Below are 19,896 nucleotides of genomic sequence, written 5' to 3'. Positions count from 1 at the left end.
CCGCGATGTCGAGGGTTCAGGGTGACAGTGACCCCGCGCGGCCAAACTGCAACTCTCAGAGGGCGGCGCGGGGATGGCGCCTGCGCGCCATCCCCACGCGCCAAGCCCGGGGTGGGGAGTGGCTGCTGCGCATGTGCTATGCGAGAGACAAACTACAAGTCCCAGCATGCCGGCCGGCGCAAGCGCAGTGTGCTGGCCGACGGAGGGAGGCGGGGCAGAGCGTCGCTGCGCAGGCGCAGTGTGGCGGTCGGGGCGGGGCCGAGCGGCGCGGCGCAAGCGCAGTGCGCTGGCTGGAGGAGGGAGGCGGGCTGAGCGGCGGTGGCCGGGTGTCGGGCGGCTTGTCCTGGGCCGTGGATGGAGGAGTCCAAGGGCCCCAGTGACCCGGGCATGGCCGGCCACGGCCCCGAGAACTGGCTGTCCCGTTGGGAGCGGCAGTGCCTGGAGGAGGCCGAGCGCCCGGGGACCGGGGCAGCGGCCGAGAGCGGGGCCGGTGGCGGGGAGACCGAGAGCCAGCGGCTGTGGCTCTCCTTCCAGAACTCGGCCACCGCCATCGCCCAGCTCTACAAAGGTACCGGGGGAGGAGGAGGAGGTGGTGGAACGAAAGGAGGGGAGAGAGAAGGGGGAGGAGGGAGAGAGTGGGGGAGGAAGGGGAGGAGGGAGAGAGAGTGGGGGGGGAGGGGGAGGAGGGAGAGAGAGAGTGGGGTGGGGGGGAGGAGGAGGGAGAGAGTGGGGGGGGGAAGGGGAGGAGGGAGAGAGTGGGGGGGGAGGGAGAGTGGGGGGGAGGAGGGAGAGTGGGGGGGGGAAGGGGAGGAGGGAGAGAGAGTGGGGGGGAAGGGGAGGAGGGAGAGAGAGTGGGGGGGAAGGGGAGGAGGGAGAGAGAGTGGGGGGGAAGGGGAGGAGGGAGAGAGAGTGGGGGGGAAGGGGAGGAGGGAGAGAGAGTGGGGGGGAAGGGGAGGAGGGAGAGAGAGTGTGGGGGGAAGGGGAGGAGGGAGAGAGAGTGTGGGGGGGGGAAGGGGAGGAGGGAGAGAGAGTGGGGAGGAGGGAGAGAGAGAGTGGGGAGGAGGGAGAGAGAGAGTGGGGAGGAGGGAGAGAGAGAGTGGGGAGGAGGGAGAGAGAGAGTGGGGAGGAGGGGAGAGAGAGAGTGGGGAGGAGGGAGAGAGAGAGTGGGGAGGAGGGAGAGAGAGAGTGGGGAGGAGGGAGAGAGAGAGTGGGGAGGAGGGAGAGAGAGAGTGGGGAGGAGGGAGAGAGAGAGTGGGGAGGAGGGAGAGAGAGAGTGGGGAGGAGGGAGAGAGAGTGGGGAGGAGGGAGAGAGAGTGGGGAGGAGGGAGAGAGAGTGGGGAGGAGGGAGAGAGAGTGGGGGGGGGGGAGGAGGGAGAGAGAGTGGGGGGGGGGAGGAGGGAGAGAGAGTGGGGGGGGAGGAGGGAGAGAGAGTGGGGGGGGAGGAGGGAGGAGAGAGTGGGGGGGGGAGGAGGGAGAGAGAGTGGGGGGGGAGGAGGGAGAGAGAGTGGGGGGGGGAGGAGGGAGAGAGAGTGGGGGGGGGGAGGAGGGAGAGAGAGTGGGGGGGGGAGGAGGGAGAGAGTGGGGGGGAGGGGAGGAGGGAGGGAGAGAGTGGGGGGGAAGGGGAGGAGGGAGGGAGAGAGTGGGGGGAAGGGGAGGAGGGAGGGAGAGAGTGGGGGGAAGGGGAGGAGGGAGGGGAGAGTGGGGGGGAAGGGGAGGAGGGAGGGAGAGAGTGGGGAGGGGGGGGGAGGAGGGAGGGAGAGAGGGGGGGAGGAAGGAGGGAGAGAGTGGGGAGGGGGGGAGGAAGGAGGGAGATGGTGGGGGGAAGGGGATGAGAAGGAAGGGGAAGAGAGAGGAGGGGGGGGAGGAAGGAGGGAGATGGTGGGGGGAAGGGGTTGAGGCGGATGGGGAAACAAAAGGGTGGAGGAGAGATGGGGGAAGGAGGGAGGGGGAAATCAGAAGGTAGAGAGATTAGTGAAGGAGGGGGCAGAGAGGGTGTGGGTAGAGGGAGTTGATCTACATGTTCGCCACGATCTGGAGCTCCATCAACCTAAATTCACCATTCGACCCCATCTGTCCTCACTAGCCCCACAACCTTGGGAGAAGCATGAATCAGAGGACGGATCCTGGCCCAACTTAGGAAAGAACTGAATTTTCCCTTGACAACATAACGTGTAAAGTTGGTTACGATCCCCAATGTTCACCTCGTCTATGTCTCTATCTCTCTTTCCTCTTCAAGACCCTACATAAAACCTACCTCTTTGACCAAGCTCTCAGTGAACTGTCCTAATATCTCGTTATGTGGCTCGGTGTCCAATTTTCTTTTGTGCTCCTGTGAAGCGCCTTGGGGAACGTTTTACTTTGTAACGTCATGGCCCTGATGGAGAGATGGTCGAGGGGTGATGTCACCGTTTCCCTATATGAAGCTTCCCCTGCTTGAGACCCAGGTCTCTCTGAACACCAACATTTCCCAATCTCTCACCACTTAAAAAATACTCTGCTTTTCTATTTTTCCTACCAAAGTGGATAACCTCACATTTCTCCACATTATATTCCATTTGCCATGATCTTGTCTGTCTATATCCCCTTATCCTGTCTTATCATTTCCTTGCCGCTAAATTTGTTAAATCACAATCTCTCCACCACCTTTAACATTCCCATTAAAACCATTACTCTCTATCACCCTGGTATACCCTCATCTCCGTCCAAGTCCAAGGGATGCAGATTTGAATGTCTGTGGAGGATAACTGGATCAACCATCCATTGTCAAACCATATAAGAACATAAGAAATAGGAACAGGAGTAGGCCATCTGGCCCCTCGAGCCTGCTCCACCATTCAATAAGATCTTGGCTGATCTGATACTAGCCTGAACTGCTCCCCATAACCCTTGACTTCCTTATCTTTCAAAAATCTGTTTATCTCCAACTTAAATACATTCAATGACCCAGCCTCCGCAGTTGTCTGGGGTAGAGAATTCCAAAGATTCACGACCAAGGTCTGAGAGAAGAAATTCCTCCTCATTTCCGTTTTAAATTGGCGACCCCATATTCTGAAACTATGCCCCCTTGTTCTAGACTCCCCCCACGAGAAGAAACATCCTCTCTGCATCCACCTTGTCAAGCCCCCTCAGTATCTTATACGTTCCAATAAGATCACACCTCATCTTCTAAACTCCAGGGAGTAGAGGCCCAACCTGCTCAACCTTTCCTCATAAGTCAACCTCTTCATCTCCGGAATCAACCTCGTGAACTTTCTCTGAACTGCCCCCAATGCAAGTATATCCCTCTTTAAATAAGGAGAGAAATACTGTACACTCACATGAAGTGCGAGGAACTCATAGGATTCTGTGTCACTAAGATTGAGCCCATCTGTGCAGCCACCTCTAGCTTACCGGGCCAAACTTCTCTCTGCATTCCCCGCTGTCCGAGCCCTGAACTTGCATCTGTCTCCAGTTTCTCTCCTGTCTTCCCTCATGCCCTCTCCGAGCTCACTTCGTCTGAGACCCATCACCTGCTCCCTCGACCCTACTCCCACCAAACTGCTGACCACCCAACATCCCTCACCTTGGGTATTGTTCCCTCCCCCATTTCAAATCTTCCGTCGTCACCTCTCAAGAAAAAAAACTCTTGACTCCTCCATCCTTGCAAAATACTGCCCAATCTCAAACCTCGCTTTCCTTTCCTTTCCAAAGTCCTTTAACGTGTTGTTGCCTCTGATCAGCTTATTGCCCCTCCACAGTACTGAAACGGCCCTTATCAAAGACACAAATTACAATCTTTATTACTGTAATTGTGATAAACAATCCCTCCTCGTCCTTCTCTACTTATCTGCAGCCTTCGACACAGTTGACCACACCATCCTTCACCAACACTTCTCCTCCGTTGTCCAGCTGGGTTAGGGTCAGGATCATCCCAAACTCTTCTGCCCATATCCTAACTCACTCCACGCCCCGTTGACCCATCACCTACATTGGCTCCCGGTCCGGCAACGCTTCAATTTTAAAATCCTCATCCTTGTTTTTAAATCCCTCCATGGCCTCGCCCCTCCCTATCTCTGTGACCCCCTCCGGCCCCACAAGCTTTAGATCGCTGCGCTTCTCAAAATCTGGCCTCCTGCACAGCCCCAATAATTGCTCCACCATTGGCGGCCGTGTCTTCAGCTGCCTGGGCCCCAAGCTCTGGAATTCCCTCCCTAAACCTCTCTGCCTCGCTACCCTCATTTAAGATGCCATTTAAAATCGACCTCTTTGGCCAAGTTTTTGGCCATCTGTCCCAGTATCTCCTTAAGTGGCTCGCTGTCAGATTTTATTTGCTAATTGTTCTGTGAAATGCTGTGGGACGTTGTGTTACGTTAAATGCGCTATATATACGCAAGTTGTTGTTGTGTTAAAAGCGCTATATATACGCAAGTTGTTGTAATGTGGGCCACAGTCCCCAATAATTACATCATCTCCATGTTTTGAAGGATACACGATATAAGATACAGAATAACATATCAACAGAGACTTATAATTTATTTTGGAACTTGTAATGAAACAATTCCAAAATAGCCTCTGGTGGATACAGAGTCAATCGTAGCCTTCAAAAGGGACTTGGATAAATACTTGAAGGGGAAAAAGTTGCAGGGATTTGGGGAAAGAGCGGGTGAGTGGGACTAACTGGGTTGGGTGGCTCTTCACAAGAGACACCGCGGACTCGAAGGGCCGAATGGCCTCCTGTGCTCCTCTATTTTATAATTCTGTGTGAAATGTTGGGAAACGTTGTCGGTGAGAATGGTGATTTTAAAACCTCGACCTACCCATAGTGCAAATTAAACACTGGCATAGTCTCAGAATCAGGGGCCGCCCATTTAAAACTGAGATGAGGAGGAATTTCTTCTCTGAGGGTTGTAAATCTGTGGAATTCGCTGCCTCAGAGTTGTGGAAGCTGGGACATTGAATAAATTTAAGACAGAGGTAGACAGTTTCTTAACCGATAAGAGGTTATGGGGAGCGGGCAGGGAAGTGGAGCTGAGTCCATGATCAGATCAGCTATGACCGTGGCTCCTGTTCCCAGTATCCACCTCTTCCATATCTCTACCTCTCCTCCTTCAGGACTCTCCTTAAAACCTACTTCTGTGACCAACCTGTCCTAATATCTCCTGATGTTGCTCGGTGTCATTTGTTTGTTTACGCTCCTGTGAAGTACCTTGAGGGGTTTTGCCACATTAACGTCAATGTGGGGAGGACACAGAGCCGGCAAAGGGATAGAGACAGGTTAAGTGAGTGGGCAGTAAGGTGGCAGATGGAGTACAATGTGGGGAAATGTGAGTTTATTCACTCTGGTAGAAAGAATAGAAAAACAGAATATTTTTTAAATGGTGAGAAACTATTAAATGTTGGTGTTCAGAGAGATTTAGGTGTCCTAGTACAGGGAACACAGAGTTAGTATGCAGGTACAGCAAGTGATCAGGAAGGCACATGGCATGTTGGCCTTTATTGCAAAGGGAATGGAATATAAAAGCAGGGAAGTCTTGCTACAGTTATACAAGGTATTGGTGAGGCAACACATGGAATACTGCGTGCAGTTTTGGTTTCCATATTTACGAAAGGATATACTTGCTTTGGAGGCAGTTCAGAGAAGGTTCACTCGGTTGATTCCGGGGATGAGGGGGTTGACTTATGAGGAAAGGTTGAGTAGGTTGGGCCTCTACTCATTGGAATTCAGAAGATTGAGAGGTGATCTTATCGAAACCTATAAGATTGTGAGGGGGCTTGACAAGGTGGATGCAGAGAGGATGTTCCACTGATGGGGGAGACTAGAACTAGAGGGCATGATCTTAGAATAAGGGGCCGCCCATTTAAAACTGAGATGAGGAAGAATTTATTTCCTCAGAGAATAGTAAATCTGTGGAATTCACTGCCTCAGAGAGTTGTGGAAGCTGGGACATTGAATAAATTTAAGACAGAGATAGATTTTCTCTTAACCGATAAGGGGTTATGGGGAGCGGGCAGGGAAGTGGATCTGAGTCCATGATCGGATCAGCCATGATCGTATTAAATGGCGGAGCAGGCTCGAGGGGCCGTATGGTCTACTCCTCCTATTTCTTATGTTATGCCTTGGAGGCGGTGCAACAAAGGTTCACTCGACTGATACCTGCGATGAGAGGGTTGTCCTATGAGGAGCGATTGAGTAGATTGGGCCGATACTCTCTGGCGTTTAGAAGGATGAGAGGTGATCTCCTTGAATCATAGAAGATTCTGAGGGGGGATTGACAGGGTAGATGCTGGGAGGTTGTTTCCCCTGGCTGGAGAGTCTAAGACTAGAGGGGATAAGGGGTCGGCCATGTAAGACAGAGATGAGGAGGAACTTCTTCACTCAGTGGGTTGTGAATCTTTGGAATTCTCTGCCCCAGAGGGCTGTGGATGCTGAGTCTCTGAATATATTCAAGGCTGAGATCGATAGATTTTTGGACTCTCGGGGAATCGAGGTTTATGGGAATCGGGCGGGAAAGTGGAGTTGAGGTCAATGATCAGCCATGATCTTATTGAATGGCGGAGCAGGCTCGAGAGGCCGACTCCTGTTCCTAATTATGTTCTTGTAAAAATGCAAGTTGATGTAAGGTTGGCCACAGTCCCCAATATCCACCTCTTCCACATGTACTTGTGTTGTTCACAGTCCCCTCGAGCCTGCTCTGCCATTCAATGAGATCATGGCTGATCTTTGACCTCAACTCCACTTTCCCGCCCAATCCCTGGTTCCTGGAATCCAGCTGCCAATGAGGAAGTCCACCATCTCTACTAGTGAGAGATCATTGCATGATCCACTGTTTACCAAACGATCTCCATGTTTTGAAGGATACACGATATACGATACAGAATAACATATCAACAGAGACTTATAATTTATTTTGGAACTTGTAATGAAACAATTCCAAAATAGCCTCTGGTGGATACATAGTCAAGAGCAGCCTTCAAAAGGGACTTGGAGAAAAAGCTGCAGGGATTTGGGGAAAGAGCGGGTGAGTGGGACTAACTGGGTGGCTCCTCACAAGAGGCAGTGCGGACTCGATGGGCCGAATGGCCTCCTGTGCTCCACTATTTTATAATTCTTCTGCGTGAAATGTTGGGAAACATTGTCGGTGAGAATGGTGATTTTAAAACCTCGACCTACCCATAGTGCAAATTAACAAAGAACATCTAATGGTCCCCAATATCCACCTCTCCTGCATGTAATGTTGGCTACCATCCCAATATCCACCTCTTCTCCGCCTCTCTTCCTTCCTTTCCTCCTTCAAGACTCTCCTTAAACCCTAACTCTGTGACCATCAGTCCTAATATCTCCTTATGTGACTTGGTGTCAAATTTTACTTCATAACACTATTGTGGAGAGCCTTGGGACAGTGTGCTATAGGTTGCTACATAATTGCAACTTGTTGATGTAATGTTGATCACAGTCCCCAATATCCACATCTTCTACATGGAATATAACCCTGGGGTACAGTACTGGTGGGTGCAGGTCTGTCACTGTATAACACTGGGGTACAGTACTGGTGGGTACAGGTCTGTCACTGTATAACACTGGGGTACAGTACTGGTGGGTACAGGTCTGTCACTGTATAACACTGGGGTACAGTACTGGTGGGTACAGGTCTGTCACTATAACACTGGGGTACAGTACTGGTGGGTACAGGTCTGTCACTAACACTGGGGTACAGTACTGGTGGGTACAGGTCTGTCACTGTATAACACGGGTACAGTACTGGTGGGTACAGGTCTGTCACTGTATAACACTGGGGTACAGTACTGTCTCTGTATAACACGGGTACAGTACTGGTGGGTACAGGTCTGTCACTATAACACTGGGGTACAGTACTGGTGGGTACAGGTCTGTCACTGTATAACACTGGGGTACAGTACTGGTGGGTACAGGTCTGTCACTGTATAGCACTGGGGTACAGTACTGGTGGGTACAGGTCTGTCACTATAACACTGGGGTACAGAACTGGTGGGTACAGGTCTGCCCCGCCACAATCTCCGTTCTCTAGCCACGACTCCATCCCTCTCCCCAACTCCTTTCTGAGGCTGAACCAGACTGTTCGCAACCTCGGTGTCATCGCTTAAATGAGCTTTCGACCACATATCAGCATAACTAAAACCACCTATTTCCACCTCCGTAACATCGCCCGTCTCCGCTCATCTGCTGCTGAAACCCTCATCCATGCCTTTGTTACCTCTAAACTTGACTATTCCAACGCACTCCTGGCTGGCCTCCCACATTCTACCCTACGTAAACTACCCTACGTGATCCAAAACTCGGCTGCCCCGTGTCCTAACTCGCACCAAGTCCCGCTCACCCGTCACCCCTGTGCTCGCTGACGTACATCGGCTCCCGGTTAAGCAATATCTCTATTTCAAAATTCTCATCCTTGTTTACAAATCCCTCCATGGCCCTCGCCCCTCCCTATCTCTGTCATCTCCTCCAGCTCCATAACCCCCCCCCCCCCCCCCCCCGAGATGTCTGCTCCTCTAATTCTGCCCTCTTGAGCATCCCTGATTATAATCGCTCAACCATCGTTGGCCGTGTCTTCTGTTGCCTGGGTCACAAGCTCTGGAACTCCGTCCCTAAACCTCTCCACCTCTCCACCTCTCTACCTCTCTCTCCTGCGCCAAGATGCTCCTTAAAACCTACCTCTTTGACCTGCGCTAATTTCTACTTGTGCAGTATTACTGCATAACACTCCTGTGAAGCGCCTTGGGACATTTCACTACGTTAAAGGCGCTATCTTAATACAAGTTGTTGGTAACAAGATCAAATGAGATCTTTGTCATACTTTGCTTTTTAAATGAATGTTTGCATGACATGGTTGCTTGAGGAATGTTATTAACTGAATATGTTTATACTATTTATTAAGATCCCAGATATTGATGGTTACTTTATTTCAGTCCTGTTAGTTTGTTTTTTTTCACTAAGTTTGTGGAGCTCAGCTGCTTGTCAGTAATGACTTGGTTGTGGTGCAGTGGGACTGGTTTTAATCGCCATTTCGGACTCGTTGGCTGAGGGTTCCAATTTAAAGAGAGCGTCTGTTGCCTTTCAGATCGTGTGTACGAGCAGCAGCTGGGTATTCAGAGTCTCTGGAAGCCGTTCCAGGCAGCAGCTACTTCTGTCACTTGTCTATATAAAGGTACGTCACTGATCATTCGAGCTGGGCTGTCCCTGCACTGGCTCCCGCTCCTGCTACCCGGCCTTCAAAGCCCAGCCAAGCTGAATATTTCTGCTCAGACTTGCTGCTTTGTTCTGTTTGAATGTTGCAGGCCTAGAAGTTTGCCTCATTGGGCTAAAACCTTAAATCGACAAAACGTGGAATTCTCATTTCCAGCATGTCACAAAGTGCTTCATGGCCAGTGAATTACTGTATGTGGGAAAATGCAGAATCCTGGCCATAGTGAGTGAGGACTCCCTTACAGGAGTTGTGCCTGGGACACTGAACCCAAGAAATGTATCTGGAGCAAACCCCCCCACCCCAAACTATACAAGGTAATTAATGACACTGAAAATTTATCTGACACTACTTCAGGTTATACCAGGATAGTGGGAAAAGGTTAAAACTGGTGAACAGTAAATCTCGGAAAGAAATCAGGAAGGAATATTTCACACAGCAGTCAGTGCTGACAAGGTGTGGGGGTGTCATTCCCCAGAATGAACCTAATTTCCTCTTCCTTAAGACCAGCGGACGCAGTCTTGAAAGTTTATGGCGGACAACTGGTTTTTACCGTTCATCACCAGGTCTGGCTGGACCACACACAGCACTATCGGACCCTGCTCTCCTCTGCCAAAACTGCTCACTATTGCAGGATCATCCTGGAATGCAAAGATAACCACTGGCCTTTCTTCTCGACTACAAATGGTCGTCTTAAACTCCACTCCCCTGCTCCCTCTGCCCTCGCCTCCAACATGAAGTGTGAGGAGCTCACGGCATTCTTTGTCACTAAGATTGAGACCATCCATTCAGCTGCCTCTGCCGCTTTCCTCCCTTCCCCTAGCCCACTGGGCCAAACTGCCCCTAAGGTTCCCCCCCTGCCCTAGCCCTGAACTTGTACCTTTCTCTAATTTCTCCCCAATCTCCCATCATACCCACTTCGAGCTCATCTTGTCCATGGGACCAACTTCCTGCTCCCTTGACCCTATTCCCACCAAACTGATGATCACCGAACTTCCCTCCCTGACCCCGTGTTAGCTGATATTAATAGTTCCCTCTTCTAGGGTACTGTCCCCTCCCCTTCATACCTGCCGTCATCACTCCCTCCTCAAAAAACCCACCCTTGACCCCTCTCCATGCAAACTACCGACCCATCTCGAAACCTCCCTTTCCTCTTCAAAATCCTTGCATGTGTTGTCGCCTCCCAAATCTGTGCCCTTCTTTCCCACAATTCCATGTTTGAATCCCTCCAATACGATTTCTGCCCCTGCTACAGTACCGAAACGGCTCTCATCAAAGTCACAAATGACATCCTATGTGATTGTGACTGTGGCAGTGGTAAACTATCCCTCCTCGACCTTTGACACGGTTGACCACTCCATCCTCCTCCACTTCTCCTCCGTCGTCCAGCTGGGTGTGACTGCACTTGCCTTGTTCCATTTTATCTATCGAATCGGAACCAGAAAATCACCTGCAATGGCTTCTCTTCCCACCCCCGCATCGTTACCTCTGGTGTCCCCCAAGGATCTATCCTTGGCCCCCTCCTATTTCTAATCGACATGTTGCCCCTTGACGATATCATCTGGAAACTCAGCGTCATTTACTTGTCCATAGCTCGTTCTTTCTCTCTCTCTCTCTCATTCTTTCTCTCTCATTCTTTCTCTTTCTTTCTCTCTCTCTTTCTCTCTCTCTCTCTCTCTCTCTCTCTCTCTTTCATTCTTTCTCTCTTTCTCTCATTCTTTCTCTCTTTCTCTCTCTTTCTCTTTCTCTTTCCCTCTCTCTCTCTTTCCCCTTCCCCTTTTTTCTCTCTCTTTCTCTTTTCTCTCTCTTTTTTTCTCTCTTTTTTTCTCTCTTTCCCCCCCCCCCCCCCATAGTTACACCCAGCTCTACCTCACCACCATCTCTCTCGTCCCTCCACTGTCTCTCGGTTGACACGCTACTTGTCCGACATCCGGTGCTGGATGAGCAGAGATTTCCTCCAATTAAATATTGGGAAGACCAAAGCCATTGTCTTCAGTCCCCACCACAAACTCCATTCCCTGACCATGAACTCCATCCCTCTCCCTGCTAACTGTCTGAGGCTGAGCCAGACTGTTTGCAACCTTGGTGTCATATTTGACCCCGAGCTGAGCTTCCGGCCACATCATCACCAGCACCGCCTACTTACACCTCCGTAACATCGCCCGACTCCACCCTTGCCTCAGCTCCTCCGCTGCTGAAACCCTCATCCATGTCTTTGTTACCTCTAGACTTGACTATTCCAACGCACTCCTGGCTGGCCTCCCACGTTCCACCCTCGTCAGCCCGTGTCCTAACTCGCACCAAGTCCCGTTCACCCATCACCCCTGTGCTCGCTCAACCAGTTAAGCAAAACCTCAATTTAAAAAAAAAAATTCTCAATCCTTGTTTTCAAGTCCCTCGCCTCCAGCCCTACAACCCTCTGCAATATCTGCACTCTTGTGCATCCCTGATTTTAATCTCCACCATTGGCGGTCGTGCCTTCAGCTGTCAACGCCCTGAGCTCTGGAATCCCTGCCCTCACACAATCGACTATCCCATCTATACTCCCGGTCTCGGCTCCCACATGAAGAACAGGAAGCTGTGACTGAGGGGCTCCGGACACCCGATCTTGCCCCAATCTTACTCAGTGATTTCTGGAGAAGTGAAAAACAATGCAAACAGGAATACGCACCAGCTTGGCAGTTAATGCTCAGATCAGGAAGTTAGTGATACTGAATCTGCACCAGTGCTGTACTGTACTGCAGGTGTGTGGCATTGTCAAAGGTGTTGTCCTTTGGATGAGATGTTAAATGGAGGTCCTACCTGGTGAATAATGGGCTGGCATTCTGCAAGGATTAGATCAAATGGGCTGAAGGGAGGCTTTCATCCCAACCACGATTTTGTACCTGAATAATTCCGTTTCCCTGTTTCCTTGTTGTTTTTTTGATTACACTGAAAGGAAATGTGCTTGAGCAACCCAAAATTGTAGGCAGCATTTGGTTTGATCATTTCTCATTTGTTACCTTCCTGACATTAGATGCTGGGCTCCTTTTGAAAACCAGACCAGCTAGGCAGACCCCAGCCTGTGTCACAATCGTAACGCAACCCCGCCCCCCACACACATACACACGAGCCTAACATTCCCCTTTCCCTCCCCAGATGGGCTTGAAGCGTACAGAGCGAGCTTGGATCTGGGCGTGCAGGCAGGCTATCAGAGGCGAAACAAGGAAATGCTGGCCTGGGTGAAAAAGAGGAGGCACATCATACACCGAGAGGACTTGCTGAGCTTCCTGTGCAGGAAGTCACCACCCTCGAGGAACAGCAGATTGGCACCGCGGCTAAACATACCCGCTTCAGTGCTGGGGCCACAGGACGATTCCAGCCGGACTGCGGAGGGTGATCTGCAGGCATTCACTGATGCCATTGCTGTGCATGGTAAATAAAAAGTTATTCAGCAAGGTTTCTGACTGACTAATACCCAGAAATACCACTCACATTCAGCCCTTTGTGAGGAGCGTGAGATTATAAACTATTGGACAGCTTGATGGTTTGAGAGTTCGAGCCATGGAGGGTTGCCCCTCCTGGCAACCCTTCACCATCTTGTGTACTCTGTTCTCATTTACTAATCCCTCAACAGCCTCGCTGTGATCTCCTCCAGCCTTGCATCCCAGCTGAAGCCCTTTGCTGTTCAACACTAGCCTCCTGTCCGTCAACGTTCCCTCATCGCTGTCCTGCCCACCGCCCCCCCCCCTCGCTTTCACCATTGGTAGTAGAGTTTTCAATCATCATTCCTGCCCTCTGGGGCAACCTCCCTTATTCCTCCACCGTGCTGCCCTTCTCCACTCTGGGGCTCCCTCCCTCACTCCTCCACCGCACTGCCCTTCTCCACTCTGGGGCTCCCTCCCACACTCCTCCATCGTGCTGCCCTTCTCCATTCTGGGGCTCCCTCCCTCACTCCTCCACCGCGCTGCCCTTCTCCATTCTGGGGCTCCCTCCCTCACTCCTCCACCGCACTACCCTTCTCCACTCTGAGGCTCCCTCCCACACTCCTCCACCGCACTGCCCTTCTCCACTCTGGGGCTCCCTCCCTCACTCCTCCACCATGCTGCCCTTCTCCCCACCTTCAAAAGCCGCTTCACAACCCATCTCTTCGGTTACATTTCTGGTCATCTCCCCGACCTTTCTAACTCCTGCTCAGTGTTCCTACCTCAGACCTTTCATATCATAGAATCATAGAAATCTACACCACGGAAAGAGGCCATTTCGGCCCATCATGTCCCCACTGGCTGACAAAGAGCTATCCAGCCTAATCCCATTTTCCAGCTCTGGGTCGTAGCCCTGTAGGTTACAGCACTTCAGATGCACATCCAAGTACTTTTTAAATGTGGTGAGGGTTTCTGCCTCTATCACCCTTTCAGGCATTGAGTTCCAGACCCCCACCACCCTCTGGATGAAAATATTCCCCCTCAACTCCCCTTTAATCCTCCTACCAATTATTTTAAATCTATGTCCCCTGGTTGTTGACTGCTCTGCTAAGGGAAATAGGTCTTTCCTATCCACTCTATCTAGGCCCCTCATAATTTTATACACCTCAATAAGGTCTCCCCGCAGCCTCCTCTGTTCCAAAGAAACCAACCCCAGCCTATCCAATCTTTCCTCATTGCTAAAATTCTCCAATCCAGGCAACATCCTCCTAGATCTCCTCTGTACCCTCTCCAGTGCAATCACATCTTTCCTGTAATGCAGTGACCAGAACTGCACACAGTACTCCAGCTGTGGCCTAACTAGTGTTTTATACAGTTCAAACATAACATTTTGTTAAATGTGCAGTATAATTTGCTGCTAAAGAGTCTGGTAAGTGCAACAGAATCCAAGGCGTATTTAAATAAAGGTCCTGTAGTCTCGGTCTCCGTTTCCTCTTCCACCACCTCGAGCTGATTGCCATATTTCTGTCTCCCGAGAAGCAGTGTGAGACAGCCTGGGCCTCGGATGTGTGTGGCAGTCTGATGAGCTGCCTAACCTCCCTGGGGCCAGGGAGCATTCTGTCTGGCTTGTCTGTCCTACCTGGTGGTACAAGTCACGTGTGCCTTACTCTCACCGCTGGAATGCAGACACTTGCAAGCTTTGCAATACAGACTCCATTAACCGTGCGAGTTTGTCAGTCTGCCTAGAAACTGAATTTCAATCCCATTTATTTCCCTTGCTTCCTTCCAAGGGAACAGACCGATTCAGAGGTGTCATATATTTTATAACATTGTTTATTGACTGAATTCTCTGATTGAATATTGGGGAGACCGAAGCCATTGTTTTCGGTCCCTGCCACAAACTCCGTTCCCCAGCCACTGACTCCATCCCTCTACCCAACCCCTGTCTGAGGCTGAACCACACTGTTTGCAACCTTGGAGTCATATTTGACCCTGAAATGAGCTTTCAACCACGTATCCGCAGCATAACTAAGACCACCTATTTCCACCTCTGTAACGTCACCTGTCTCCGCCCCCTGCCTCAGCTCATCTGCTGCTGAAACCCTCATCGTTGCCTTTGTTACCTCCAGACTTGACTATTCCAACACACTCCTGGCTGGCCTGCCATATTCTACCCTACGTAAACTAGAGGTGATCCAAAACTCTGCTGCCCGTGTCCTAACTCGCACCAAGTCCCGCTCACCCATCACCCCTGTGTTCGCTGACCTACATTGGCTTCCGGTTAAGCAACGCCTCAATTTCAAAATTCTCATCCTTATTTTCAAATCCCTCTGTGTCCTCGCCCCTCCCTATCTCTAATCTCCTCCAGCCTCAACCCCCGAGATGCCTGCGCCCCTCTTGAGCATCCCTGATTATAATCGCTCAACCATTGGTGGCCATGCCTTCTGTTGCCTAGGCCCTGAGTTCTGGAACTTCCTGCCTAAACCTCTCCGCCTCTCTCCCTCTCTTTCCTCTTTCAAGACGCTCCTTAAAACATATCTCTTTGACCAAGTTGCGTTAATTTCTACTTGGACGGCTCGGTATCAAATTTTTATTGCATGATACTTCTGTGAAGTGCCTTGGGATGTTTCACTTCGTTAAAGGCGCTATATGAATACAAGTTGTTGTTTGTTTGTGGGACCTAGAAAGGAAACTTCCCAGCTCGCTGCTGAGAGGTGAGAATGAAGACCATCTTATCCAGAAGGTGGGCTTTTCTCAAGGGGTTGCGTGGGGGGGGAGTGAAATGAACAATGTTCCCCGTAATGTTTTTGGGGGCGGGGGGGGTGCGGCCCCTGTAACTGACCGCTCTGCGTGGTTTTTGCCATTTGAACACCATGGAGCTGGCTGCACGGGACCTACAGATCGCCGCACGGTCACCCAGCTAAACGGGAACAATGGAGCTGAAGCCATAATGTTGCATCCCAAGTTCGTGGTGCCAAGCAGTGATGGGGCACAGGTTTTCTTTTATTAATGCTGGGGATGTGGGCGTCGCTGGCAAGGCTGGCATTTATTGCCGGTCCCCAATTGCTCTCAGTGGCTGTGGGCCTTCTTGAGCTGCTGCAGTTTAATACGACTGAGCGACTTGCCTGGCACCTGGGATGGGGGGGGGGGGGCAGCGAAGAGCCAATCACGGTGCCCCGATTCTCCATGTGGTGACTTACTGACGATGAGTTGCTGGAGGTGAGACACTGCTTCACAGGGAGGGGATGCTGCACTTGCATTGACCAGGGCAGTAGTGGCAAATCTGCATTGCACGTGTAGACGCCAGACCATAGTAAATATATGTAACCGTATGATTTAGAACACACGGACCGTCTGACCGATCGTGTCTGTGCTGATTCCTCGCTGGAGCAGTCGGAATCCAATCCCACTGTCCGGTGCTCTCCCATAGTCCTGTATCTGCCTCTGCTTCAAATATTTATCCAATTTTACCTAAAAAAAAAAACCAATGCTCTCTGCCTCAACCATTCCCTCCTCCAACAACCCACTGTGTCAGATTTCCTGAACCTCCCCTCACCCTAGTGACCATTTTATATTCATGTCCCCTCATCACCGACTCCCCAACCAGAGGGAATAATCTTTCCTTGTTCACTCTGTCCAAACCCTTCATAATTTTAAAACCTTAATTGAATCTCTCATCCCTCTCTGCTCCAGTGGAAACAGTCCCAGGGGCTGATAGTGCCTCCGGGGGAAGCTAACTGGGCTTTATTGACCCAGTGACTGGCCACCACGGGGCCTGCAGAGTGCACAGTGGCCCTCCCCTTTAAGTAAAGGGCAGGGCCGTTGTAGCACGTCAGCATCTGCGTAGTGTTGCCGACCCGGGAGTGCTGAGGGGTGCATGGCCCAATTCCACGTTGGGGGCAGGACTTCTGGGCCGGGCGCAGGTAGGTTATCATCCCCGATCAGGGTGAGGGGCAATTTTGCCCCCCTAGTATCTCAAGTCTCTAATAACTATAGTTTCTCATCCCTGGCAGCCCCCTGGTGAATCTACACTGTACCCTCTCTCTGGCTTTAATGTTCCCTCTATAATGGGGTGCCCGATATTGTCCACAGTACTCAGGCCCAGGCATTACCTTGCACAAGTTTATCAATGCCTCTTTACTCTTGCACTCTCTCCCTCTAATTAATGCAAGCTCAAGCTGGTGTTGGTCTTTATTGCTGTAACTACCTGCCCTCGCACTAGCAGAGAGTGATGTATTTTGCCCCCTCTGTTCCGCGCCCCCTTTCCTTGGGATGACTGATCCACATTGCTGGCTTTGATGGAGGGCGCCTCGGCCCTGTTGACTCTCCAGGACTGACCGAACAACAGCGTAATAAGAAATAGGAGCAGGAGTCGGCTACCTGGCCCCTCGAGCCTGCTCCGCCATTCAATATCATGGCTGATCTAATCTTGGCCTCAACTCCACTTCCCCGCCCGCTCCCCATAACCCTCGACTCCCTTATCGTTCAAAAATCTGTCCATCTCCACCTTAAATCCATTCAATGACCCAGCCTCCACAGCTCTCTGGGGCAGAGAATTGCACAGATTCACGATGTTGGCCAGTGGTGTGCAGCGGCGGTGAGATTGATCGTTTTTGTTTTTTCTCGCTGTTCCCCCCCCCCCCCCCCCCCCCGGCAGGCCTCAGTGGCGCCATGGCGAATGTCAGCGTGCGCTCCGGAACGCCAGGCTCCCCGACACACGTGGGCAGCAATGCAACCTCGGCACGGCGACGTGGCAGCCTGCAGGACGTGGACTTAAATAGCTTTATCGCCGAGGAGATGGCCCGCCACCTGGACAGCTCGAGGAAGAGGGCCCCGGCCCAGTGCAGCGACGTCATCACCGAATCACCCAGCCACAAGCGCAGCCGGATGCTATGAGGGGACGAAGGGGGGCACATTCCCGAGCGGCTGGAGGTAATCCCGCACTTCAGGCACACGGGCGGGCGGGCCGAACAGGGAATAATAGGAACCAAAAAAAACCAAGTAAACCTTTGGCCAAACTCTGGAACAAACGTTTATTGAATAAAAGTGTATTGTGATGACTTCAATATTGCGACACACTCGTACTTGAAAATGCAATATCAAAGTGGGTTTTTAAAGGGCATTCTGCAGATTTCTATCTAAGTATTGCCTGCATTATGTGGCTCAGTTAATGTCATCTTTGTTTTCTTTTTTGTAATTTTCTTTTTGGCACTTTATTTAGCGGTAATTTTGAGACTTGTTTGTGACGGACTGGCTCGCAGTTACTTGACCCTCTGTGCCCCCCTCACACACCCCGGGGCCTGTGTACCAGGCTGTGTGCCTCCTGCCCGTACAGATGCCATTGTCACTCATCGGTATATTTTGCGTGCGTCGTGTTCGGTTCTGAGACTGGAAGGTGAACATTTCTGAGAAGGTTATTGTGGGTGACTCGGGATACTTGGGGCACTCTACCCACCTCCGGGGTCCTCCTGTCTTTCACAATCGAAGGTTGCAAAGTTATCGAGTGGCAAAGCCAGCGCACCACCTCATGGTCGGCACAGCGGTGGCAGAAACCAGGGTGCCAAGTCACTTGCCTTCTCGCCCTCCTGCAGAAAAATGGGGCTAAACTTTATGAAGACTCGCCATTTAAAAAAAAACAATTTCCTGAAGACTGCCATTATCTGGCATATCTGTAAAGGGATCCCGGAATTGTGTGCCTGCTATAATCCAGAGTCCCTCAGTGTCTTCACTTAAAACCAGATTACCTTGATCTTACACCTCAAAGGGGAAACAATATGTTCACAACCTTTAAGGTTACAGCACACACTTTCCTGTAAAGTAGTGTGACTCGGGGAATGTTCCAGTGTTGGCCATTGCGTTTTCCTGGTCACACAGGGTCAAGTAATTGTGAAACGGTTTAAAGTATAAATCATACCTGTTTGAATTGTGAAAAACTTTGAATTGCAATGCTCTGGCTAATCACAGTTGTGAATCCATTAAATACTGAAGCAGCAACTCTCCCAATCTGTCTCGTCTCTCCCTTTCTCTCCCCCTCCCTCCTTCTATTGATGACATTGAGTTCAGTTGAGATACGTTTCAAGGTTGCTCCCCCTACCTCAGCTTAAACAGAGTGTTGTTATTTGGTCATGGGCCCGTGCGAGCCTAATCCTATCTTAATTTGCAGTCCACACAAACCCACTTTCTTGCAGGTGTCTAGATAATGATTCCCTCACTCGGGTACACCCAGCAAATTCTGTTTATTCCTCTTCGAAAGGCAGTCAGTACCTCCTGAAACTAAAGGTAGTAGAATAATGCACAGAAGCCGTAAGATGCGGTAAGTTACTGAGTACAGTAGTTTAAGTAGTCTACTAGTGGTAAAATATCCTTTTCCATGGCTCAGTGGTAGGGCACTTGTCCGAGTCGGAAGGTTGTAGGTTCAAACCCCACTCCAAGAACTGGGGGAGTGCTGCACTGTTGGAGGTGCCGTCTTTTGGATGAGACGTTAAACCGAGGCCCCGTCTGCCCCCTCAGGTGCATGTTAAAGATCCCATGGCACTATTTGAAGAGTAATAGGAAGTTTTCCCTGATGCCCTGGCCAATATTTATCCCTCAACTGACATCACTAAAACAGATTTGCTGTGCTGCGTTTCCCACATTACAACAGTGACTACACTTAAAGTACTTCGTTGGCTGCAAAGCGCTTTGAGACAACCTGAGGTTGTGAACTCCTCCAACTTCGTGAGAACTTCGGCATCATTCTTCCTGCACCGAAACCGACTCTCGTTCCCATGGCAATAACCTCCATCCTTCAATTCTCTACCCTTCAAATAGCTCCTGGATTCTCTCGCCTGCTATCCTGTCTCCGAACTTGGACAACAGTTTGCTAATGCTCCAATCTGATTTTAACTCTGGACTCCTTACTATTGTCGCCAACAAATTCCCTGTTACAACTAGGAAATATGCATCCTTAGAATTGCCACATAACTGGGCCTCTATAACTTGAGTTTCCGTGTGTCCATTCTAGTGCTCATTTTAGCTGCTGTTCCGGACCCGAGCCGTTCGCTTCTGTTCCCACTCCTTCTCCCGCTTTTTCTTTTCTCTCTCTCCATCCCTGACTCGCTCTTGTCGTCATGCCGCCATTTATCTCTCCTCTCTCGGATACTCTGCCCTCTCAATCCCGACCCCAACCCTTCATTACTCTTCGACCTTCCTGCTCTCCTGCGGCCGTCCCAGGCTCCACTCCCTCCTGGATAAGCCCACAGTTTCCCTCTGTGTCTCTCTTGGCATCCTCCGAAGGGCCCAACCGTGACACTCGT

The 19,896-nt window shown here is 50.9% G+C and overlaps 2 protein-coding genes across 2 annotated transcripts in view; one reads left to right on the top strand and one right to left on the bottom strand.

Moving 5' to 3' along the window:
- cdr2l (cerebellar degeneration-related protein 2-like) overlaps positions 1–19,896 on the bottom strand; it is a 156,557-nt gene that overhangs the window by 122,861 nt on the left and 13,800 nt on the right. The gene's annotated exons all lie outside the window — the stretch shown is intronic.
- Positions 274–18,604, top strand: LOC139226579 (HUWE1-associated protein modifying stress responses-like). The gene is made up of 4 exons (XM_070857427.1): positions 274–568; positions 9,075–9,161; positions 12,336–12,611; positions 17,259–18,604. The coding sequence occupies exons 1-4, from the start codon at positions 355–357 to the stop codon at positions 17,495–17,497; spliced, it is 816 nt and encodes a 271-aa protein (XP_070713528.1). The 5' UTR covers positions 274–354; the 3' UTR covers positions 17,498–18,604.

This window comes from Pristiophorus japonicus, chromosome 16, assembly GCF_044704955.1.
Source record: "Pristiophorus japonicus isolate sPriJap1 chromosome 16, sPriJap1.hap1, whole genome shotgun sequence".
NCBI classification, from domain to species: Eukaryota; Metazoa; Chordata; class Chondrichthyes; family Pristiophoridae; genus Pristiophorus; species Pristiophorus japonicus.
The sequence above is the reverse complement of the archived record's forward strand: the minus strand, read 5'-3'. Positions and strand labels throughout refer to the sequence as shown.